At 41.4% G+C, this 26224-nt stretch overlaps 1 protein-coding gene across 7 annotated transcripts in view; it reads left to right on the plus strand.

Moving 5' to 3' along the window:
• Positions 1–26224, plus strand: part of LOC148016928 (UBQ, helicase-c and DEAD-like helicase domain-containing protein) — a 263742-nt gene that overhangs the window by 40003 nt on the left and 197515 nt on the right. For 5 of the 7 annotated variants that reach the window (XR_015687890.1, XR_015687891.1, XM_087663100.1 and 2 more), the window contains exons 2-10: positions 10735–11622; positions 11818–11986; positions 12067–12164; positions 24235–24402; positions 24510–24578; positions 24701–24823; positions 24908–25057; positions 25149–25280; positions 25508–25587. Coding sequence is in view for 5 of the 7 variants with exons in the window: in XM_087663100.1 (XP_087519226.1) it covers positions 10735–11622; positions 11818–11986; positions 12067–12164; positions 24235–24402; positions 24510–24578; positions 24701–24823; positions 24908–25057; positions 25149–25280; positions 25508–25587 (1877 nt within the window). In the remaining 2 variants the exon portion in view is untranslated. Of the gene's footprint in view, positions 1–10734; positions 11623–11813; positions 11987–12066; positions 12165–24234; positions 24403–24509; positions 24579–24700; positions 24824–24907; positions 25058–25148; positions 25281–25507; positions 25588–26224 lie in introns of those variants that run through there. The other 2 variants (XM_087663102.1, XM_087663103.1) reach the window with 2 other exon arrangements.

The following is a 26224-nucleotide window of genomic DNA, read 5'->3' on the forward strand; positions in this document are numbered from 1 at the left end:
GGAAGCGGGAATTGTTAGTGGAGCCCCTTTTTGGTGGGAGTCATTTGGCTACTAAGTGTTCCATCTCCAAAGAGAGGCCTTACGCATTCTTGCATAGGTCTGAAAATATCTTTTCTTTTTTCATTTGATTCTAGTTACAACTTGCAAGTTTGAAGTTTAAACCGATTTTCTCTTCATATGGTTTAGGATTGTTCATTGGATGCATGTGAGAGAAATTGGTCCGTCTATTTCCTCGTGTATACCAAAATTTGTAATAAGCTAAGCATGTGGCAATTGGAGTGACTAATTTATTGTCGCTCCAATTTATGCATGGTATGCAATATACATGAGATGTCTATGGCAAAAAAGATATTTTATATCAAATTTTTATAATTTTTAGTTTATAAAATTATTCATAAATTATAAAATATATTTAGAGATGTTTATTTATTTAATCTTATTTTTCATCTTTTAAATGTATAGGTGAATGTGGATGCACTCAAGCTCTCTCTGCTAGTACACTTAAAAGTATGACTCACGAGAGGGATTTGGAGGAGGTGCAAATATTTAGGAAGCTTTATTTGGAGCTTGAGGAGACAGACCGGTGGGTCTCTCACACTTGTGCACCCCGAGCCTGTGTTGTTATTTGCCCTTGCGCCGGTAGTGATAGAGCTTCCACTTCGGCATCCACATCCATTGCTCGTGATGCTCGTGGGGCCCTTAGATATATACGAGGCATGGAAGTGGCTTGAGAAGTACTTCTAGTTCGGCCCAGGAGGATATACCTATTACTATCTCTCATATAGAGCTTAGGGAGCTCGAGTTTAATGATGAGGGCAATGTCATTAGTGAGGGTGATTTTATTGAGGAGGGTGATGGCTCCTCAAATGACGATGAGAATGCTTCTACTTTCAATGCCAATAGTGATATGAGCACTTAGCGACTACGGATTTATTATTGATCATGTATCTTGATTCAGATTGAGCCATGAATAATGGCTTTTATCTCATTTCATTTTTGCATGTCTTTTTATATGAGATTGTATATTAGGCTCATAATAAAGTTATTGGTTTTATTATTTATGAATCATGAGTCATGACTCTTGCTATACTCTTGAGTCTTGTTTCAACTCTCTTTTGCACTTACTTTTGACTTAAATATCTAAGTTTATGTTTTAAGTCCAAACATTAAGTATAGACTTAAAATTATGTGGATTTTGTTTTTCATTGGATGTAACATCAAACGTAGGTCTAAGATTTATTAGTCCGATTAGTACCGTACTAGTAACGGATTGTACTAATTGGACATCATTGGACGTGACAACCCTATACTAAATTGTTGATTTAACCTATTTTAATATTTACTGGTAGTACGTTCCATATCATGATCTCTTGAAGAGGATCTACTACGTTCCCTTCCTGAACTTGAGTAGAATGCTTGGATCTATTCACCACTTTGTTACGATGATTTACCCTACATATTGATCTCTTCGTTGATCATGCAAGAGACCAACTCAACAAAAGGTGAGAAAGATTTCCTTACATACATAGAAGTAATAAAAGATTTCTAAGCCTTTTCATTATTAAGGCCACCTAAAGTAGATGAAACCAAATCATCATTATCTGGCATTACATCAAGAGTTGCCTAGGCATTTGTAATGCTCCTTACCTTTAAATCTTACTGATTTATAGATATATTCCCTTTCTTTAAGGTATTTAGCTCTTGCTTGAACCGAATCTTTCTTGGAGTTGATGATAGAGTCTCTTGTTGCATTGGAATTTTTTTTTGATGTTTTGAGTAATTAGTTATCTATTGAATTTGTTTCCTTTATAATTACTAGATATCTAGAAAAGTGCATTAGAGCTGGTCATCACTGATGAGTGGTCATAGGTTATGGTGGACCCACCAGTGGGTTAGAAAAAATATAGTACATACTCCTACCTATATGACCCAATTAAATGCTTGTAACTAGAACTCTAGCATATCAGGGTCAGACTTGCACACGAAAAGCGTTAATGCCTTGAAATGTAGGCTACATCCGCCAGGATAGCTAGTTACAATTGGCAAGATAGCATGATTATGAGACATCTGTACAATATGCATATGCGGAGTGAATGTTAAAAATGCACATATCTTTACATAGAAAACTTACCCTCCATGATTTGTATAGAAGTATCTCCTTTCTTTTTCCAATTCTTAAAATGAATTTACTATGGAATTGAAAAAGAAAAAAATTCTGAATTCACAAGCTGAATATATAGACAATGGAATGTTAGAATTGGCCGATTCTATGGGCAGCACCCAATGTAATTTGTGTGGTGTGGACACTAATTTAAGTGTCAATGTAAGGCGTGTACACCTAGTATCTTAGAAACTTAAAGTAGTGACACTAGGCTTTAGAGTAAAATAAACCTAACTCTAGTTAGTAGGTGGAAGGTTGGTTAGGTCAACCCTTGACCTAAACATAAGTTGTACCTTCACTCTATCTTTCATTCTAGCAAGTACACTCTTCTCTTTTTGCTTCAGCTCACTCTCTTGCTATCATTGTCTCTTCTCTCACTTGCTATCATTGTCTCTCCTCTCTCTCTCCATAGCTGGCTGCCATTTTCCAACATTTGGTATCAAAGCAGCTCGTACGTGCGGATTCCGTTTAGCCACTGTTAGCCAGTGCCATCCCGCCCAAGGTCCTACTGCTGCCAGCTTGGTTCTCAGCTTGAGGAAGAGTTTTCAGCTGTTGTGAGGTGTTGCTGAAGTGGAGGAGAAACTGTAGTTGAGCCGTCTCTTGTCTACTCTAGATCTATCCATCTGCTCCAGATCTGTCCAGTTCAGCTATTAGCTCCAAATCTGTCCATTTGCTCCAGATTTGTCTAGCTCAGTCATTTGTTCCAGATCTGCTGTTTTCAGCCTGCATGCAGCCCGAGGAGCTCTGCTGTTTTGGAAGAGCTGCTGCTGTTTTCAGCTCTGCCCGCCATTTTCTTAGTCCTGCCCGCCAATTGTGCAATCCCTAAAAAGTGCAGAAGCCCTAATTTTTAGATTTGGGGTTTTCTCGAAATTTTTGAAATTTCCAGTCTATTTCAGCCATCTCTTCTTGAATCTCAGTTCGTGCTACCCAAAAATTTGGGGCTTTTGCTAAGTTTTGCTCCTAGAGTTCGAATTGACAACCAATTCGAAGAAATTTCTCAATTTCTTGGACATTCCAACCAAAAATTTGGGACTTTTTCTCGATTGGAGGCCCTTTGTGCAAATTGTTACCAAACTCATAGACATTGCACAATTTCTTCCATATTGGCTCAAGAAAATTTGGGGCTTTTCATTTTTTTGGATCCGACACGTATCATGAGGCAGATTTCAGCTATTGTTCACTGCTGACACGCATCCTGAGAGGCGGCATTTCTGCTGAAATTCTATCTATAAGGTACAAATTTCTTCAATTTCTTTTAAATTTTAGAAAGAAATTTGGGGCTTTTGCCCGATACACACTCCAAGGCAAGCAACAAGCAGTACAACAGCATTTATTTGCTGTTACAGTCAGATTAGGCATAGAATTTTAGAAAAATTCAGTAAATTTTGGTAAGAATCATCATCTAGTTATTGTATTTTGTACTTTTGTGGGCACACATTTCAAGGTGGATGTGGTACAGCAGTACAGTGCTGTAATTTACTGGTTGAGTGCTGATTTGGGTGGCATTATGCACACTTTGGCATTTGAGTGACAGTTTGGTACTTGTTTCTTAATCCCATGGGGGATTTTGGTACTTTGAGAAGTATACTTTATACTTTAGCATTGAAGTATTTGGCTGCAGATTTTTGTCTATCATTGATAGCATGACACGTTAGAGAAATAATGATTAGAGCAACATCCTTGGTGTCATCACTCAGGAGGACAAACTTGATGGCTCAAACTACTCACTGTGGAGTTTTATGGTCTGTAACCTTCTTGTGACGAAGGACTTATGGGACTATGTTACAGGTGATTTGCAGTGACTAGGTCTTGCACCTCAGACACCTCAGCGTAATACTCGAGGATAGGTTGCTAGTACTATTGGTGGTGGTATTGGTGTTGCTACTGTTACTGCCCCCCCTCTCCCTCCTACCGAGGATCAGAGGAAATGGGACTGAAAATATGTATAAACACTTTCTTTGATTGCCTTGTCAGTAAAAAGGGCAATTATTCTGCACATTCAGTCTTGTAAGACCTCAAAATCAGCATGGGATGTACTTGAGTGTATGTTTGCAGCACACAATGAGGCCGGGATATCCTATCTCCGCAGAGAGTTGGCCAATGTGACCATGGATGAAGGTGATAGCATGAGAGAGTACCTTACTCACATAAAGGATTTTCATGAGCAGCTACTCAATGTTGATGAGGTCATTCAAGATGTCGAATTGGTAAACATCACACTGAACTCTCTTCCAGAGTCATATCTTGGTTTCCACACCCCTTTGATGTTGTCTTTGAGGGAGGGGCAGCAGGCCCTTACATTTGTGGAGTTGGAAGGCCTCTTGTTGCAAGAGGAATAGACTCGGAAGAATGTGGCATTGCGTTCATGTGATGTGGCTATGCTTTCCAAGTTTAAAGGCAAAGGAAAAGTCAAGTAAAATGTAAAAATCAGCAAAAGGGTGATGTTGGACAGCCATAAAATAAGGTTGTCCAAGACACAAAAAATACTAAAAAGAAGGGAAAATGCCATTATTGCAAGAAGCACGGTCACTATATCGATGAATGCAGAAAGAGATTGGGCAAGGAGAAGAAAAAGAACTCCAGTTTGGCTGTTCAAGAAACATCAGCCAACAAATCTATTGATGATGATACTTCAGCCAACTTTGTAGAGGAGGACTATGCATTTCTCACATTTAGTTATGGTTCTTCAATGGCTGATTCAGCATTTAATGCTATTGAAACACAACAAACATGGTATTTTGACAGTGGGATGTCAAAGAACATCACTTCCAGGAAGTGTTTTTTTACCTCTTTGCATTCAGACCCTGCTTGGAAGCATGTTACATGTGCGAACAACAGCAATTATGATGTATGTGGCATTGGGAGTGTCACTATTACTGCTGCAGATGGTTGTGCTTTCATGCTTCTAGATGTCTTGTTTGTACCTGGCATTACAAAGAACTTGTTGTCTATCTCTCATTTTAATAAGTATGGCTTTCAGGTCATCTTTGAGGATGACAAATGCATTGTTAGAGACAGAGAGATGGATTATGCACTTAGGTTGTTCGGCACCTTGCATAAGGGTCTATTTTTGTTGGATATATATGACAGACAATTTCATGATGCTTTAGCAGTTACTACTCTTTCGCCCGCTATGCAAAATGCGGAGCTATGGCATGCCCACTATGGACACATGAGCTTTGGGAGTTTGATGACCCTTCAGAGGTGTCATATGGTAGATGCTGTTGTGCTAAGAAATGCACTTAGACACTTAAGCAGCCCCAAAACATGCTTATTTTAGGCTTATTTTGCCAAAACTCTAAAACGGGGAGCGGATCGAGAAAGTTAAGTGGGAGAGGATCTAGAACCCTAATTTTCTATAAATTGGCAACCAGCCCTCCACTCTTTCACAATCTCGTTTTTGCAAGTTTCAGGTGTTACGAGCTTGCTGCCCACACCCTGGTCACGGAGGACATCTTAGCCCTTGCTGTCCATCACTGTTCCCTACAGTCTGGCGCCTGTTTCCAGCCCTCCACACGTCGATTGCTGTTGTTTCTACCTAGTGACTGACTGCTATTCATCCGCACTGCTGTCGTATAGCCTGCCACGCCAGCAAACTGCTGCGTTTGTAGGCTCCAGTTGCCACCCTGACAGTTTTCTCTGTGCTGTCTGCAGTCGCTGCAGTCTTTCTCTCTCTTGTAGACTGTCCTGCCTGCGTTTTCAGTCTTTCTCTCTCCTGCAGTCTCCTGTTTTAGTCTTTCTCTCTTTTGCAGGTTGTCCTAACTGCGTTTTTAGTGTTTCTCTCTCCTGCAGGCTCTGTTTTTAGTATTTCTCTCTCCTCATTGCTGTTTGCATTAGATCCAACTTCTCATTGTTGCGTTTGCTGGTGTTCGACATCCGGAGGCTGCCTTGCTGCAATTCGGGATCCGTTTGGAGTATGACACACTCGCCAGCTCATTACCCCTGCCCTGATCCTAGAGATACAGGAGGTCGAGGTTCAGTATTCATTCACTGCATAGTGTGTTTGCTGCATGAGCATCGTATTATTAGTAGTCATATCATTTCATTTATTCATTGTGTTCATTGTCTCTGAGTTACTCTAACCCTAACCCTAACTGTGTTTTTTTTTTTATTAGTCTGTGCTTTGTCGTACGGTTTTTGTTTATGTTTCTGTGTTAGGGTATTTTTCTTGACAGATGCATTGCCTCCAGTAGAGACTCCACCTCCTCATGAATGTGAGGGATGTATTTTGGGCAAGATGAATAGGTTTACCTTCAAAAAGGATGGTGCAGTGCGTGCTGTCCGAAAAATGCAGCTTATTCACTTTGATGTTTGTGGTCCCATGAGGACACGTGCACTTGGAGGTCATCAATAGTTTGTTACATTTATTGATGACTACTGAATACATGGGTGTATGGGCTGAAGGTAAAATTCATTGTGTTCATGCATTTCAAACATCTTGTTGCAAAACTTGAAGTTGAAACTAACTTAAAAGTGCAAACACTTTGCACAGATAGAGGGAGGGAGTACATGTCTCGTGCTTTTGAGACATATTTGCTTGATCGTGGCATTACGTATCAAGCCATTGTTAGAATGACTCCTCAACAGAATGGTGTTGGTCAAAGGAAGAATTGGACTCTTATGGAGATGACTCGTTGTATGCTAAAAAGCAAGGGGCTACCTCATAAATTTTGGCTAGAAGGCCTTCAATGTGCAAATCATGTGTTGAATCGTGTACCCACTAAGGCACTGAAGACGATCACACCGTTCGAAGCTTGGCATGGCAAGAAACCCAAAGTAGACTACTTTTGGGTGTTTGGTTGCATAGCGTATGCACAGGTTCTGAAAGAGCTTCGTGGTAAGCTTGATGACAAGGCTGTAAAATGCATATTTATTGGCTGTAGTTCGGAGAGTAAGGGCTATCGCTTGTATGATCTACGCATAAAGAAGGTCTTTGTCAGTAGGGATGTCCTATTTGCTGAAAATGCTGCATTTTCACATGATTAGTTTCAAATGCTAGCCACCCATGACATTGGTCATGTCTTTGAGGGTCTTTTGCTACTTACTTTGGAGTCTGTGCCTGCTGTAAATGGCAGGATAGACTTAATACAGCAAGCTGTTGCTACACCATATGCTCCTGAATAGTAGGGTATCGATGATGGTTTGCCACATGTAGTGGAAGAAGCAATGCAACATGAAAGGGATGCTGTAAATGCAGCCAAAACAGTCCCAAGATGTCTGTTACAGACTCTCTAGGAGAGTAAAACAAATGCTCCTATACTTCAACACACTAGAAGGGCTGCCAGAAATGCAGCAAATGATGCAGGGGAGGTACATTTGATTGATTTTACGGAAGTAGATGATTGTGATGAGCATGTGTTTATAAGCTCACTATTGGACGATGATGAGCCTACTTCCTTGGACGAAGCTCAATAAGATGTACATTGGATGTAGGCCATGCAAGATGAGTTAGACTCTATTGCCACTAACTCTACATGGGATCTTGTGGATTTACCACCTGGCAAGAAGGCTATTGGTTCAAAATGGATTTTAAACTCAAACGCAAGGCTGATGGTACAATTGACAGGTACAAAGCACGGTTGGTAGCAAAAGGCTATGCACAGAATAAGGGCATAGGTTATGTAGAAACTTTTGCTCCTACATTCTGTATGAGTATGGTGCGATGTGTGATTGCTATGGTTGCAAATTATGGCTGGAAAGTATATCAGTTGGACATTAAGACAACATTCTTGAATGGGGATTTGCATGAGAATGTTTATGTGTCACAACCTCCAAGGTTTGTGGTTAAGGGGAAAGAGCACATGGTATGCAAGCTGCATAAAGCTCTTTATGGTCTCAAACAGGCTCCTCGTGTATGGTACTTCAAAATTGATGCTTATTTGGCTAGCAAAGGGTTCAAAAATAGTCCAACCGCTCCCACTCTATACATTAAGAATGAGGGGGGGGACTTTTTGATTATCATTCTTTATGTAGATGACATGTTTCTCACTAGACTTATAGAAGAAAAAATTGCAGATTTTAAGGCTGAATTAAAACACGCATTTGCTATATCAGATATGGGCTACCTACACTATTATTTGAGGATTCAATTCACCCAAAATCAGCATGGTATCATCATGTCACAGTCACAATATTTGGATAAGCTGTTACATAGGTTTAGTATGCAAGATTGCAAACCTATGTGCACTCCTATGGAGCTAGGCTTAAAGCTGTCTATGCATGATGGTGAAGAGATGTCTGATGTTGCAATTTACAGCCAGCTGTCTTATTTATCTTTGCAACACATGCCCTGACATTTAGTATACAGTATCTTAGGTGAGCAGGTATATGCATAGCCCACGGACCATACATTGGCAAGCTATTAAGCCGATCTTCAGATATTTGCAAGGTACTTAGTCACATGCATTATTATTTCCTAGGGGGGGAGACTTGCACTTACAGGCTTACGATAATTCAGATTGGGCTAGTGATGCAGACACTAGGCAATCTACTAGTGGACACTGTTTCTTTCTAGGCTGCTCATGCATTTCATGGCTAAGCAAGAAACAACCTACAGTGGCTACCTCATCTTGTGGGGCTGAGTACAGGGCAGCCTTCACGGCAGCAGTGGAATGTGTATGGTTGGGCAGATTGTTGGCTGATCTACATTTACCATTGAAGGGTGCTATACCCATTCTTTCTGATAGTTAGAGTGCTATTGTAGTAGCACGAAATCCTGTGTTTCATGCTCACACGAAACACATAGAGGTGCATTACCATTATGTCAGAGAGAGATGCTATGCAGGAGAGATCAACTTGATGTATGTACCCACACAGAAAAATGTTGCAAACATTTTCACCAAGGCACTACCACGTGAAAAGTTTGAGGCTTTTCGAAAGTCCTTAAACTTGTTACCCTTTGGTGATTGATCATCCTTGTACTTCATCACATTGGCACTGCAGGGGGGTGTTAGAATTTGCCGATTCTATGGGCAGCACCCAATGTAATTTGTGTGGTGTGGACACTTATTCAAGTGTCAATGTAAGGCGTGTACACCTAGTGTCTTAGAAACTTAAAGTAGTGACACTAGGCTCTAGAGTAAAATACACCTAACTCTAGTTAGTTGGTGGAAGGCTGGTTAGGTCAACCCTTGACCTAAACATAAGTTGTACCTTCACTCTATCTTTCATTCTAGCAAGTACACTCTTCTCTTTTTGCTTCAGCTCGCTCTCTTGCTGTCCTTGTCTCTCCTCTCTCTCTCCATAGCTGGCTGCCATTTTCCAACATGGAAGTCTTTGCTTTAATTTTGCTGCAGCTGCATATGGATTCAACACATTGTTCAATCTTGTACATGCCTAATTGAGCTCAAAGCGATCTCGAAATGTTTGAATTGGTGTCTCTTTTTTACAAATTCATCTGGCTTCTGCTGTTTTTCGATGCTTTTGGCTTGCCTTTGGTTGCGTGTACAATCAAATTGACATTAGCGTTCTGTTTTCCCTTTCCCAAGCTTCAAATGCCCTAATTTTTGAAGATCCGGGACTGTTGACAAAAATAATGACAATAATTCCTGTTGGTATAAATATGGCAGGTGGTAGGGACAAGAAATAAAGCCTTTCTCACTGTCGTGGTGTTGTCCGAGTTTTGGCATGAGTACAGTCTGCCATATGCGATGCATTTACTGCAGGAATCTCTCTTTTGCAGCAGTTGTGGCTCTTTTGGGATCCACAAAATGGCCTGTAACATTAATTCAATGGATGCCCAATAGTTGTGATGCACAATTGAGCTGCCATATGGCATATTTGGACAGGTCATAGCTACAACATGACCTCTTTTAGATTTATTTGTGACCTTAGTCAATAGTGTATGCATGCTTGATATATCACCCACTTAATTAGCTAGCCCCTGTGCACATGGATTAAATGGTTGGAGCCTTTGATTTAAATGGCTCAAGCCCTTGGTCACTCATGTCCCTTACATGTGCTACCAGTCATGCACCCTTGAACCCGATATGTGAATGTTCTATAATACACACATGGTTATAGATCCTTGAGATGTTTCCATAAATGTTGCTAAAGTTGATAAGAAAACCATTTCAGAAGGTTAGGAAACTCATTTTACACGGGTGTTTCATAAACATATGAAATACCTATTTATTAGCTTAAAAAAAAAAAATCTACCCAAAAACTGTGTTTGAACTTCAGCAGTTTTATCATGGATTCACTTGACATGCTAACATGAATTATCTTCTCTTCTTCTTCTTTGATATCTCTATAAACTTTTTCAACTTTTGTGAATGCTGCATATATTTGACAGTCTGGCTTTAATATGCATGTGACAATGATGGCTTCACATCCACTGTATTATCTAGTTTTTGGCTTTGATTATGTTAATGTATCACAATGACGAATCCAGATTCCAGCCATCTGTCTTTGTAGATTGCTAAAGAGCTGGTGATCTAACTAAGATTAAGCTAAGGAAGTGCTCATGGGCTCTCTCTAAATCTATACATTTGATTAGATTCATGTGATTAATTTTTGTCTTTTATAATTTCAAGCAAACCTTATGAGGGATATTGTTCTAATCACTGTTACAGGGATCGAAGCTTAGCCTGGAGGTGTCAATTGAGTCTCTTGGTTTGAGAGATGCAGAGTTCATGGTTTTGATTCCATATTCAAAAAGGAAGCAAGCAGTATCACTTTCTTGCCAGGACACTGCAACATGTGCAATTGATTATCGAACATTGGAGCCCGAGAACTCTAATTCAGCTGAAACATCAGTCTTTGTGCATCCTTCAGTTCATCTTTCAGATGTTGGCAGTAGAAATTCTCATGCTGTTCATGCAGAAGCTGTCAATGATTCATCAACCTCTTCAGAAAAAGAGGGGTCAAAATCTCTTTCCAATATTTCGGCAGCAATTTGGAATGAGTTGGCAGCCGATTTATCTTCATGGAAAATGTCAATTGATGCACTGGATGATGTCTCAGTAAGGCCATTGCTTGATGAACATAGACAAGAAAGCATGCATACCCCATCATGCTTGTTCCCAACAAGGCAGACCTCTGAGGCAGTAAGTACTTTAAAATGTGGAAACACAAAGAATGATAAGAGAACTCTGACTAAGGCAACATGTCTAAAAAAACCTGTTCATGATGGTCTAGAAGACGAATGCATAAACAAGGAAAAATCTAAAAAGGCAAGTAGGGAGGCAACCTTTTCTAAGGATCAAAGACCAAGAGATGACTTGAGCGAGTATGCTTCAAACTATCGTAAGAGAGCAAGAGTCTCATGGTCCTGCCCTGTAGTTTTGACAAGGCAATATCATATCTTCAGGGCCCTCAATCTGGTGTATGGTTTTTTACAAAAACAGCACATGCAGGGCACATGGTGTAACATGAAAGTGGCACTTCAGCAGCTTTGTGGGTTTCTTGATGAGGAGATCCAAGTCAATGAGATAGAGGACCTTGCGTATCTTTTCCCTCAGGTGATACACTTAGGTGATGAATTTTCACAACATTTAGGTCATGAATTTTATTGTCTAATGCTCATTGCTTGTGAATCTAGAACCATTGCAAAATCCCCCCGCCAAATATGGGCCATATTCTGGGGTTGTCTAAAATAAATTCATTGCAACTGTGGGTAACCTTTTTCTCAACTGATGGTTGGTGTTGAAAGGCAGTTGGTGCAGGTCAGTTCTCGTACTGGTGAAGGACCGAACCTTTCTTTCAAAATTGATTTGCTAGATCCTTCAAAACTGTCTGATAAGGACAGTGCACGCTCTTTGCATGAAGTGATGCCTTTTGAGTTACAGAAAGGGATTGGTCCATCTGACCACCTGCCAAACCCAGGTTACTTTCTGGACCTTGTGTATGCGCTACTTTAATAACCCTTGTTTGTGCATTCTGATGTGTTTTGTGGCCATGTAAAGGCACTAAACAGATATCTGATAATCTCATAAAGCGCTCCATTCGGAATCGTCAAGTAGCATTTGAGAGAGCGGTTGATAATTTGATAAAACACTGTGAGGTACATTTACCATTTTCAAATGAGGTTTCCACTGTGTGTCAACAAAAACAGAGGACCATAAGCATTTTTCTAGGAAACTTGTAACATTTTTTCCTCACACTTCTTTCTATACCATTTTGATTCATGAAGAACTGTTTCTTTGATTGAGAATTGACAAGATTGTTTTTTTTTTCATGAAGAAGTTTGATTATGAATTTAAATATTTACAAGGGTGCCTTTTGGCCAAGGAAGTAGACTCAAACACATGTAGAAAACAATACATGGAGCCAAAAGGCTACAAAAAACACAAGGCTACATTGGGTGTCCACTAAATGTGCCAAAGACCAATCCAAAACTCATGATTATACATTGACGTGTCAGTAAAGTCCATACTTGGGAAATGAAACCCCAAACCTATTTAGCAGCTAGGCAAGAAATAAAAAGACGAAGAGGAATCTCAACACATGTAGCACAAAAGACAAATCTACCACTGTAGATCTTGTAACCATGCAACATGTCCCTTGTGGAGGGACGCCCGCAACAAGAAGCCTCCATATAAAAACTTTCCCTTGGTATGGAAGCTTAGACCTCCATAATTAAAGCAACTAATCATGAGCCATACTGTCTCCTATTAGGGCACAATACCGGGCCTTTGTTGAAGATAAAGGTATGGTAGGTCGCTTCTATGTCTCCAAGAGATAGCTCCTGTTCCAAGGGAGAGAGCAAAACTTGTGGTGGAGCATTTAGTACTAACATCTCTAGCCCAATTTTAGTTACTGCATCTTGCAAGAGTGGCTCTCTCTCTTTGTACATGATTTCATAGGACTAAGTACCTTGTAGATAGTGCAGAATGCTTAGTAGGGCTCTCTAGTGAGCTTGCAATGGAGTCTTCATGCAAGAAGACAAGAGTGTCACAATATAAGAAATATCCAGCCGTGTATGAATGAGCTAGATGAGGGAGCTAACCAGGCACGTGTAATGAGTAGCATCTAGTAGGGGATCACCTACAATAGATAACTTAGACTTAGGGTCCATGGGCCACAAAATGGGTTTACATGTATCCATACCAAACTCCGAGAGAAGCTTGGATATGTATTTGTGCTGAGATATAAAAGTACCTTGTGCAAACTAATAGATCTCCAATCCAAGGAAGAAATGGAGTTTGCCCAAGTTTGTAATATCAAACTTTCAGCTCAAAGTTTCCTATGTACAGTCCACCTCTTGTGTGTGGCTACTTGTAATCATCATATCATCCACATAAGGGATGAGTAAGACACTCTTGTCCCTCAAACTAATAGTAAAGGTTGGGGTTGTGGTCTAATCTATGAAGACCAGTTTGAAAACAGAACCTATCAATATGCTGGTACCAAGCCTTGGAGCTTGCTTTAGGCCATAAAGAGCATTTTGCAAGTGATACCCATGGGCCTCCTTTCTAGACATACAAATGGTTCCCGTTCTAGGCACATGGAAGATGGGAGGTGATCGACATAAATCCCATATTGTAAGATTCCATGTGGAAGGTGAACTTTATATCTATTTGATAAATGAGCCAATGATGGTGGGCTGCAAGTGCCAAGATAGCCCAAATAATAGTCATAGAGACCATTGGAGTGAAAGTTTTTGAATAATCTAGGCTCTAGCCTTGCCCTTCGAGCAAATCCCTTGGCAACAAGTCTTGCCTTGTGCTTGTCCAAAGTGCCATAAGCTAACTTACCATAGCACACCATCAATAGGAGCCCCACATGCAGTTGCCTACTTTTGTGGGCCCCAAAATTGTTGTCACTTGTGTGTAGATAGCTTGTAAGGGCTGTCACTTGCCTCCAGTGGCTAGAAAACTGCTTGCCCCGATCGGCAAAGTTGCTAAACAGATAACAAGTTCACCCCAAGGTGAGGGACACAGTATACATTTTCCAACGAAGCTAGATCCGAACCCTTGTCAGTGGCAAAATTGATGCAACCTTGAGCCTAGATCTTGACTGAGGAGTTGTTTTCTATGCAGACCCGCTCGATTGCAGGGGCTCTGGTACAGAAGATGTCCTCTATAGGAGTCATGTGATGTGTAGCTCCATTGTTCACAATCCAAACAGGTGCTGATGTGCTCGGTTGTGACGAGTGGGCCTTTGCAGTAACCTTGTTGGGAGGCAACTTACAGATATGCATAAGACTCACATTTGATGTCTCTACGGAGACAATGTGGGCCTCTGTTTGCAGAATAGTCAGATAAGCCCTTTGGAGTTTAAAACGTTGTTGACTGAGATGGTTGACCGGTGGCAGTATGGGTATGACCTTTCCACTGCCTCTTGCCATCACTCTGCCTTCCCTGAGGGGGATTGCCCGATTGAGGGGTGGGGGTCTGTGACTTGGGTTTTGGTGTTGTGCCTCTTGCCTTTGATCGACACTCCTCAAAATGACTAGCCTTTTGACAATGTTGACCATACCTATTCTTCTTAGGTACATTCAGCCACCCGGGTTTGACTTGAGACTGGGAGTTTCTTGTGATTCCCGTGCTTGATTTTGATTTTGATTTGGTTTACCCTTCTCTTGCTACCCCTTCTGAGAATGAGCAACAAGAGCTCCCTCTGAGGGATTATTAATATGAAACTGATTCAACAACGGTGCATAATGCAATAGTTGATATTCAAATTCATGGAATATGGGTAAATTGGGCGGAGAAACCACCTGTTGCACAAAATTGAAGTATTTACGCGGCAGCTTGTTAAGAAACAATGTGACCTGATCGTCAAAGGACTTAGGAGTTATTGTGGTGGAGAATTTGGCAAGGAGATGCTAATACTCATAGCTAACTTGACTTTCAAGTCATCCCGATCAGAGATTTTGAAGTTCTGAAGCTCGTAGTCAAGATTTATTTGACGGGTCCTATCCCGAGCCACACAGCGGTCAGTAAAGTGTATCCATTGCTCTGGTACTAAATCAAAATGCTTAAGCTGAGAATGAAACTCGAGCAATAAGCCCTGCATAAGGTTGACAATAGCAGAGGCATTCCTAGCCTTCCATGAGTGGACGACCTCGTATAGAACAAGTGCGGGATCAGGTTGGGGTTCCAACCCTTGCACAAGGTCCCATAGGTTTTGTGAGTAAAGGACATGTCTCATGTCACGAGGACGTGTAAATTTGATGCTTTGCTTATGTTTAATTGACATTTGATTAAAGGATTAATCAAATGTGCAATTAAAAGATGCACATGTGTTGCACATGTGAGGTGCAAGCCACTTTTTCACAATTGAAGGCCGAAGGACCATGTGAAAAAGATGGGTGTCAAAGGCAAAAGTTGTAACAAGTTACACTTGTTAGATTCTAGGTGAATTTTGGTATCAGTTTGCCCCTAGGACCATTAATTGGCCATTAAGTGTCAGAGATGACACTAGGGACTAGGCATTAATTAATGGATTAATGCTTGTCCAAGGGTTAATTAATGCATGGGACCACTTTGGGTTGCAAATGGCCTAGCCAATTAATTTTTGGATGGGCAAGGCCAATTTTCTGGGCATGGATTAAGGGCTGAATTAATTTTCAGAATTAATTAATTATGAAAATTAATTAAATGACTGAAAATTGCTGAAAATGGATTAAGAAAGCTGCCACTTGGCAAAACTTTCCTATGCAAGTGGGGGAAAGGCTAAATAGGGCTGAAGGGAGAGGGAAATCTCGGTTTTTCATTTTGGAGCTGTTGGAAAGAGGTGTTGGACTGTTGCTGTCAGCTTTTGGGGCCATTTCCCAGCCATTGGAGACTATTTTGGTGATGGAGATTGCATATTCTTGACCTTGGGAAGCTGGCAATTGTTGCTGATGCACTTTCTCCTAAAGATGACAGTCTTTGATGCTCCTATTGTTGTTGGTGCATCTATTTGGGGCTGGTATAGCAGGGCGGGAGCCGATTTTGATCAGTTCTTCGCGACAAATCTTAGAATTTTCTCTCTCTACAGCATTCTCTCATCTCCTTCAGCCTATGCTCAGCCATTCTTAGCAATTCTTACCCATTTGGAGGAGATCTCAGCCATTTTTGGTGGGCTGATCTGTAATTTCTGCAGTAAACCCTAATTTACAGCAGAAATTAGGGTTTAGCAGCCACCTTGGGATCCGTGCCAGAGATTGAAGGCTCAAGGGATTGAAATCAGCAGCTGATAATTGAAGATTATTAAGCGATTTTAGGAGCCAGCCCATCCCAAATTGATTTCGGGCAGCATTTGGCCAGGCGAGGGTCAAATTGGAGAAGAAGTCCTGGGTGAATCAAGGGGCAAATGTCCCAAAAGGCTTGCTGGTCATTTATGACAGCAAGAGCAATTGGTTAGCAGGAGGAGATTGAAGAATCTCAAGTTGTACTCCTTCCGATTGAATGAAGCTAAATAAATACCGCAAGGGGCGTCAGTTTTGGGGCCAACAGGGAGTCTACTGTCCAAGAATGTCACGGTAAAGTGTGTATTTCATTTTATGTGCATTTATTTATTGCTGTAATGAACTCTTAAATCAGGTATATCACCACCCATTCCAAGAAGGAAGGCTAGTTTCATGGTTCCATTGCTGGGATAATCACTCAATCTCTTGATTTGGTGAGCCTGAGGCACCTGATTGCAAGCCAAAGCTTTGTGCTAGTGTTGATCTTTGTGCTCAGCTGAGAAATTACAGCAAGATGTCTTCATACAGTGGGATGTAATCAAGTAGTAATGATGCCTCTCATGATGCACACTCACATGGGGAAGAAGGAAATGCAATGCCTGATCTTGGACAAGGCATGAATCATGGACAACATGCTGAAAATGTGGCTGAAGGCCAAGATGTTGAACCCTCAATGCAGAAAGAGGATGATGATCAACAAGGGGAAATGGAATTCAATGATGCATTCAAGAATCGAATGAGGGTAGCAGCCAATATTTATGCTGAATTGGTAAAATATCCTCAGTTTACTCGGTTTTTGAACACTCCTACGAAGGACAACAAGGGCAAGAAGAGAAAATTCTCTTCTAGAACTTCAGGACAGCAAGATGCACCAAAGAACAAGCAAAGCCTTCTCAAGATGCTCCTAAAGATGCTCATGGTGAAAAGCAGTTGGTGCCAGTCGGGCAAGAAATGCAAATGCAAGTTCATGATGTAAATGCTAATCCTATGGTTTTTGGACAGCAAGGTTTGCATGAGAATTTGAGGCAACCAGCTTACGTTGGTGGTAGCACAATTTTTCATGCTATGGTGGGTGAGCGACTGAATGTATGGCACACCTCCCCATAATTTTCAGTAACCAATGCATGGCTTGCATAACCCAATGTACTCGGGTATGGCTCATGGAATGCATAATCCGATGTATGGCGGTATTGGTATGATGCCTGGTGTGCAAAATCACACATATGGGCAAGCATCGGTACCCCATCGTGCTTTTGGGGCTCAAGGAATAAGTGCTAGTTATGCAAATGCTCCGTTTAATGCTGGCTATCATGGAAATTGCCTCTACACTAGCGGATACACTATGCCTTTCATATGAGCTTGTTGAGGCCTTTTTATGCTGATGTGCCTAAGGATGTATGTGCTAAAATTCAATCCAATGTAGAGGAGCTGAATGAGATATTGGTATCCGAGCAGATTTTGGCACATAAAGAGAAAAGGTCAAAGGTAAAGCCTCCATAAGCTATTGGGTGAAGTTTCACGACTGTTCACCAATGGATGCTAAATGGATGGAAGAGGATGACTTGGCAGACCATCCTCTGTTGTTGCAGCTTTACCTTGATGCCTTTTAGTTAGAGCCGACTTTGGATTGGGCTCTTTCAGGTTCAGCAGGGCAAGGGTCCAGAGTACCATATATTCAAGGGGGAGGTAGCACTTTCACTCCTTCAAGAATGGACTGCTTTCGTGTATAGTGGATCTCGGATGTATTCAACATGCATCCAAGGTACTGTGCTGACAGTATGTCTGCCATGAGGTCACTATTCAGTGTACTAGTCACTGTGGTATGTATGCAAATGGGTATGGTTTTCATTGCAGCTCTGAAACTGTACATTGCATCAGGTTATGATCATGAGAAACTGATTACCGAGTGCTGGTTTTTAGTGTATGATCATTAGTTTCAATGGTATTCAGCTGGTTCTATGGAGAGCAGCATGTGTACTGAATGCCATTGACAATTCAGCCATGGTTTTGGCTCGGTTTATGCTTTACTATGGTTGTGTAGTCAACACTATTGAGAAACAAGAGTTTGGGATGCATCGGATGAGTTTCTGGCAACAGTTCTAGACTATTGTTGAGCTTTATGCTATGTTTATGCTGGCTGGAAATTTTCAGCAAATGGTGGGTATAAGAGATAGTTAGCCAGCACTGGCCAATGTTGTGTTGACTATGATGCCTTGTGAAAATTCTAGTGCAATATTGTTTGTTTTGACACATTACAGTGCAATTGAGGACAATTGCAAGGATTTCAAGGGGGTGGTCTGTCACAAAGACGTGAAAATTTGATGCTTTGCTTATGTTTAATTGACATTTGATTAAAGGATTAATCAAATATGCAATTAAAAGATGCACATGTGTTGCACATGTGAGGTGCAAGCTACTTTTTCAGAGTTGAAGGTCGAAGGACCTTGTGAAAAAGATGGGTGTCAAAGGCAAAAGTTGTAACAAGTTACACTTGTTAGATTCTAGGCGAATTTTGGTGTCAGTTTGCCCCTAGGATCATTAATTGGCCATTAAGTGTCAGTGGTGACACTAGGGACTAGGCATTAATTAATGGATTAATGCTTGTCCAAGGGTCAATTAATGCATGGGACCACTTTGGGTTGCAAATGGCCTAGCCAATTAATTTTTGCATGGGCAAGGCCAATTTTCTGGGCATGGATTAAGGGTTGAATTAAATTTCAGAATTAATTAATTCTGAAAATTAAATAAATGGCTGGAAATTGCTGAAAATGGATTAAGAAAGTTGCCACTTGGCAAAACTTTCCCATGCAAGTGGGGGAAAGGCTAAATAGGGTTGAAGGGAGAGGGAAATCTCGGTTTTTCATTTTGGAGCTGTTGGATTGTTGTTGTCAGCTTTTGGGGCCATTTCCCAGCCATTAGAGACCATTTTGGTGATGGAGATTGCATATTCTTGACCTTGGGAAGCTGGCAATTGCTGCTGATACACTTTCTCCTAATGATCACAGTCTCTGATGCTCCTATTGTTGTTGGTGCATCCGTTTGGGGCTGGTATAGCAGGGCAGGAGCTGATTTTGATCAGTTCGCGACAAATCTCAGAATTTTCTCTCTCTACAGCATTCTCTCATCTCCTTCAGCCTATGCTCAGCCATTCTTAGCAATTCTTACCCATTTGGAGGAGATCTCAGCCATTTTAGGTGGGCTGATTTGTAATTTCTGCAGTAAACCCTAATTTACAGCAGAAATTAGGGTTTAGCAGCCACCTTGGGATCCGTGCTAGAGATTGAAGGCTCAAGGGACTGAAATCAGCAGGCTGATAATTGAAAATTATTAAGGGATTTTAGGAGCCAGCCCATCCCGAATTGATTTGGGGTAGCATTTGGCCAGACGAGGGTCAAATTGGAGAAGAAGTCCTGGGTGAATCAAGGGGCAAATGTCCCAAAAGGCTTGCTGGTCATTTATGACAGCAAGAGCAATTGGTTAGCAGGAGGAGATTGAAGAATCTCAAGTTGTACTCCTTCCGATTGAATGAAGCTAAATAAATACCGCAAGGGGCGCTAGTTTTGGGGCCAACAGGGAGTCTACTGTCCAAGAATGTCACGGTAAAGTGTGTATTTCATTTTATGTGCATTTATTTATTGCTGTAATGAATTCTTAAATCAGGTTATCACCACCCATTCCAAGAAGGAAGGTGTGGGAGCCTTCGCTCAACTGCCAAGACCCACGGACCGCTTATTGTTTCAAGCGTTCCAAGCGAGCTTTAATGGCTATCTCTCACCTAGCCGACGCGCCGTCGATCCTACGAGTGTAGTGAGCTTACCTTGATGCTCGATAAAGTACCCTCCTCTCTCTTGCACTTCGGTAGCTCCACGATTCTTGATGCTAGCTCAAGCATCCTCAAGCTTCCTCCATCTCCAAGCTCCATCCTCCATAGCCGTGTACGCAAGAGAAGAAAAGAGAAGAGAAGAGAAGAAGAGGAGAGGAGATGGTGAAGAGCTTCACCCTCTTGATCCCTCACTCTCACACACACTCACTCCCTCACACTCTCACACTCCCTCTCTCAAGAGCACACACAAGCAAGAAGGAGAGAAGAAGAGAGGAAGAAGAAGACTCTTTTTGCTACACACCAAAGAATGAGCGCTGGTTTCATCTCATCAAGCTATGCCAGTTTCCACTTGCGGATGGCCAATCCTTAGTGGAGATTCTGCCCTTCTTGCATGGTTAGTAGATCAGTGCATCGAAATCTAAAGGGTAAAATTCAAACTTACCTTCTATTTGTTGCTAGGCTCTATGCATCAAAATGAGATTGTACTCAACTGTAGTGATCTCGTAAGGTCGTGGAACTCCATGGTAGTCCAATGTCTATTTGGCCATGTTGGGAGCTTGTGAAGTGAGTTGTGAGGCCCACTTTGACTATAGTGATCTCGTAAGGTCGTGGAACTCCATGGTAGTCCAATGTCTGTCTGGCCATGTCGGGAGCTTGTGAAGTGAGTTGTGAGGCCCACTTTGACTCGTTCCTCGATGGATTTAGCTCGGATGTGAGAAGTGGTGCGGGAGTAGTGTTCGAAGTCACTTGCCCTTCTGTTGTTCGTGCTTCTTGTGTAGAGCTTTCAGACTAAGGCCTAGGTTTCTTTTAGAGAACTTGACTCTGATACTGTGTGAAGAAATACCCTAACATAGAAACACAAATAATATCGTATGACAAAGCACAGACTGATAGAAGAACACAGTTAGGGTTAGGGTAACTTAGAGACAATGAACATAGAGAATGAATGAAATGATATGACTATTGTATGCAACAAACACACTATGTAGTGAATGAATAATGTATCTTGAACTCGTGTATCTCAAAGGTTAGGGTAAGGGTAATGAGTTAGAGAGTGTGTCATACTCCAAATGGTTTCCAAATTGTAGCAAGGTAGTCTTCAGATGTTGAACACAAGCAAATGCAGCCAAGGAAGATTGAATGTGATGTAGATGGTAGTATAGGAGAGAGAAATACTGAAAACGTTGGCTGTTGGAGAGAGAAAAACATCAAATGCAGGCTGCAAGTGAGAGAGAGAGTAAAAACGCAAGATAAACTAATAGCTGTAGTCAACATGCTAAAATCAGCTCCGAATAGTGTGTGGTAGGCTGAAAATAGGCACCAGATTGTTGTAGATAGCAATGGCCAGCTTGGACTGCGATGTCCTCCACGTCCAGGGTGTGTGCAGCAAGCTGAAATTCCTGAAATTTGCAAAAACGAGGTTAGGGCTGAATGGAGGGTAGCATATCTATTTATAGAAACTTTGGGCCCTCCCAAGTGGGTTTATGCTTATGGGACACAGACACTCTCTAGGAACGCATTTCTTTTTAAATAAACAAGGTTTCTTCCTTAATTAAGCATGTTTTGAGGTTGTTTAAGTGAAGTGAATGCATTTTTAGCTCAACAGGGGGACATCTCTTTGATAACCTTCAATGGCTGGGTTGATCACCAATGACTGGAAAATTGTAGCAGTAGCTATCTTTCCTCCTCTCCTAACCTCCACCATGTTGGAATGAGGTTCCACCAGCCTCTAACAGCCCTTTCCCCTCTTGCATGGAAAGGTTTTGGCAAGTAGTAGCCTTTTAATTGCATTTTTCAGCAATTTTCAGCCCAACCAAATGATCAAAATATTAAATTTGAAAGTTAAATTAAGTAGTAATTCTTGCTTAGAAAATGACAATCAATTAAGGCTTAGTTCCTAATGTCACCACTAACATTAATGGCTAATAAAATACTACGGGCCAAAATTTGTCACCAGGTACCATCTAGTACTTGACTAATGTAACTTATAGTAACTTTTACCTTTGACACCCATTGACATCTTGGGGTCCTTAGTTTGTCACTGTGAAATAACTAGCACATCACATGTGCATCTCACATTGCATAGTTGATTAACACTTAATCAAATGCTAAGCAAAGGATCAAATTTCACATGCTTGTGACACCATCTTGATCTCACGCTGCCTACAAAACCTATCAAACTCATCAGGGACAAACTCACCTCCAAGATCTGCTTGAACCCCTTGAATCTGAAAGGTTGTTTGTTTCTCAACAAACACCTTCCACTGACAGAAGTTGGAAAATGCCTTAGATTTGTACTCCAAGAAATAGGGTCACATGTACTTGGGAAAAAAATTAACCATAAGCATTAGACATTTGACCCTCCCTAAGGATGTTGTTCTCATAGGTCTGCACAAGTCAGGATGCACTAACTCTAACCGTGAAGAAGCCTGCCTTGAGTAGCAGCTGTCTTTAGAAAACCTGCCCCCCCCGAAACCCCCAAAAAACCCGGGGGTGCCTGGTCCTCGCGTCTGGGGGACAAAGCTTTGTCTGTGTGTCACGAATCATGACTGGAAGGATGGGTTGGAGTGTTGGCAATCCTCTTTGCTAGTGTCTTATAGGAAACTGACCTTAAGGTGATCGAGCACCACTAGATGAGCTCTAGTGACTAGTGAATCTCCCGCTTTGCGAGGAGACAAACTAGACCAGCAGACAGACAGCCACATTCTGCCAAAGTTGAAGATCTCCTCAAAGGCCCGTAGCAGGGGAAGCCTGCATCTTCTGCCAGTAGTTGAAGAAAAAACCCCTAGAGAGCCCATCCTCTCTTGGGCATTTCTACCTATCTTGTGACTGGAAGGCACGAAATATCTCAGTTCTAGACTTGCTCTCTGCAATAGAGTATACAAGCCAAGACTGTTCTGCTGAAAAAGCTATCCATAGAAGTTAGTGGTGAGCCCAATCACCTCCTCAGGGCAAGACCTCATTCTTCTGTTCTAATTGTGCAAGATGCAGATCTGGTCTGCCAACTTCCAAGGTCAGTGCTGGGCTGGTGCACTTGAAAATCTTTGCACAGGGTGTCTGCTTTATGTGCCCAGAGAGTGGCTGAGGTGTGGAAAGAGAACACTGTCCCTTTGTCCTCTAGGCTTGCTAGAGCTGCTCGTGCCTGCAGTTTTGGGAATGGAGAGTGTGGTCTCTGTGGGAGTCCTGTAGCAACCTCTGAATGACTGCCAAATCTCACCACAGGGCCCTCTCCTACTCCTAGCATTGCTGCCTTGCATGGAGGTCTACCTCCTGACAAAAGCTGCTCAACTTTCCCAGGGTTTGTGCTACCTTCTTTGCAGTCCCTCCATCCTGCACCAAATCATCGGTTCAAAGCTGTCTGATCTGTGTGTGCAGCTCATCCAGCTCATCTTGCTTATAAGTCAGATCGGGAAACTAATGTGATTTTCGGTCAAGCAGTGAAGCAGATCCATTCAGAGAAAGGACTGTGATATGTTCTGATAATACAGTCCCTGCCAACTGCCCAAGTAGGCCTCAACAGGAGCTGCCACAACTGCCTACATAGAACCTGTCCAATTGTTCTATGAGGATGCCTCCCAACTGCCTGTACCCCCAGGGGAGGACATTAAGAGTAATTATGTTGCACATGATGGGCCTTTTATGCCTGCCTTTTACAATGCTGATTCTCTTTGAACCACGATGCATTTTCTGTCTCCAGCTTTGTCACTTCCTCCTCCCATTCTGCTTAATCTTCCATCCACTGTACTGTAAATCAGAAATATTGCACCATTCCAGAATACTAACCTTCACATGATGAAACACACCTCTTGACACAGCAATGCCTCCATTTATACTATGTGCTTCCAAAAGGCAAGACCAAAAAGAAGAGAGGTGAGCACAAGACTTTGTTTATTCCCTTATGCTAGTTCTCTTAGGAGGAACAGTGAGTGAAAATATTACAGGCACTTTTCTAAGACTCTGTTTTGACCACCGCGTATCTAGTGAGCAGAGTTATAGGAATACCTGTTTCTTTTACAAATGATATGAAATTTTTTCTACTGGTCTCTCTTATATTCAAAATGTTTTCATGGGATGTCTGGTAAGATCTTTTTATTAAGAAAGTGCATCTGAGTGATAATGCTGGAATGAATTCAGGAAAGTCAAACTGATGGTAGTGGCAATATAACCAAAGTTACTCTGGATGACCTGCGGAATTGCACAAAGAAGCTACGGTACTCAACTGCAAATGAAAACAAATATCACGGTTTTAATGGAGCTTTGCCAAGACCTCCAAAACAACATCGAAAACTAAAACGATGCTTGGTTACTCTCTTCATCATTTTGGAAATGCTTATTTTCAAACACTGAATGATTGCATTATTATCTCCTCTACAGACAAGTGGCATGTTTGATTGGTCGGAATTATGCAGGATACTACTGATTATTGTGCAGAAGAGATGGTTGAACATCTTAAACAATGTCTGGGTGCTTTGGGTCAGGTATTGCAAGGGTATAAAACTTTACTTAATGGAACACATTAGTGGGGCTGTCTTTCTTACATTTACTTGGGCTTAAAATAACAACAATGACTGAATATGAAGTGGTACCTGTTATATTGCAGATAATGCATTGTGAAATAATAGAGCCACGGGAAGCACAATATGGTGAGCTGGCAGTCAGATTATCTGACATTACAGCTGCTGCACTCAAAAGGCTGCATATATCTGAGCTTTATGTGCATCAGGTACACTCCCTTAAGTTAGATCTAAAGCCTGCTGCAACTTATTTGAAGTTCACTTTTTGACAAGGATCATTGATTGTCTGGTAGGCAGAAGCCATAAATGCAGCAGTTCGTAAAGAGAGTGTAATCATAGCAACTTCTACTGCAAGTGGCAAGTCATTATGCTATAATATCCCTGTTCTGGATCGTTTGTTCTGTGATCCTGATGCATGCTCTCTCTATCTCTTCCCCACAAAGGTATAGAAACTGATCGTATTAGTTATATCTCAATCAGATCTTTCTGCTAGTTTGAAAACTTAACCTGATACCTAGTGTTTGCTATTTACAGGCTTTAGCTCAAGATCAGTTCAGGGCATTGATGGAAATGACAAGTGGATTGGAACCTGAAATCAGGACAGGAGTTTATGATGGTGACACACCTCAACGTGAGCGGTTGTTTCTAAGGGATCACAGCAGGCTAGTAGGAAACTGACTCTATACTTGCTATAGAGTTGATGAATCTAATATATGGCTAGCATATCAAACAATCTTGGGATAGTTAACATTTTCAGTAGTGAGAATACTTGCAGCTTCAATTTTTCATGCTAACAGATTATTCAGCTTAGGATCTAATTATTTTTGGCCATTTCATAGGATGGGGTTGTGTTTTGGCTAACTGTTGATAATTTTGGACTTTGGAACACGCAGCTTATTACAAATCCTGACATGTTGCACGTCTCTATTTTGCCATCACATAAGCAATTTGAACGGCTTCTCTCTAATCTGAGGTACAAAGGAGAACCTTATCTAGTTCTCTCTCGATCTCATGTTCTCTTTTATCATCTGGTTTGATCAATAGTGAACAGGTATTCAAACACAAACATGTATTAATTTATGGATGTGAGATTTGAGCTAAATGACTTCTGAAGTGCATGAAGATGAAATGAGCTGGAGGATAATATATGCCTTAATCTTCCCCATTGCCTGCTGCCTCCCTTCATTATCACCTACTGTTCCTCAGTATCTAAATATCAATCCTGCCAGCCTGCTACCACTCAGCCCAGCCTGCACCTCTGCCTGCCTTTCTCACTCTGCCCCTTTTACTTCTCCAGCTTTGCCACCTGGCTTCCTCTCCTGCTCACTACCACTCTTCCCTTTTTTATTTTCTAACTTCCATGGAAGAGAAGCAATTCCATTTATAATACCCGTTGGAACAAAATATCCCAAGTGGAAATTCCAAGTGCAAAGCAGCCTTGTAAGGGACTTCCATATCAAAAACATGTAACAAGGGGAACTCTATTAGAAGGCTTGAATGAATAACCAGTTGGGAGGCCTATAATGCTAGACCATGTGAGTCTGGAATAGGAAGAAAGTATCAAAATTCCATGTCCTGAGAAGAGCCCCTCTTCTCCTCCTCATAGTCTC

The sequence above is a fragment of the Lygodium microphyllum genome, chromosome 22 (genome assembly GCF_053477565.2).
Source record: "Lygodium microphyllum isolate KBCC chromosome 22, Lygodium_microphyllum_v1.1.10, whole genome shotgun sequence".
NCBI classification, from domain to species: domain Eukaryota; kingdom Viridiplantae; phylum Streptophyta; class Polypodiopsida; order Schizaeales; family Lygodiaceae; genus Lygodium; species Lygodium microphyllum.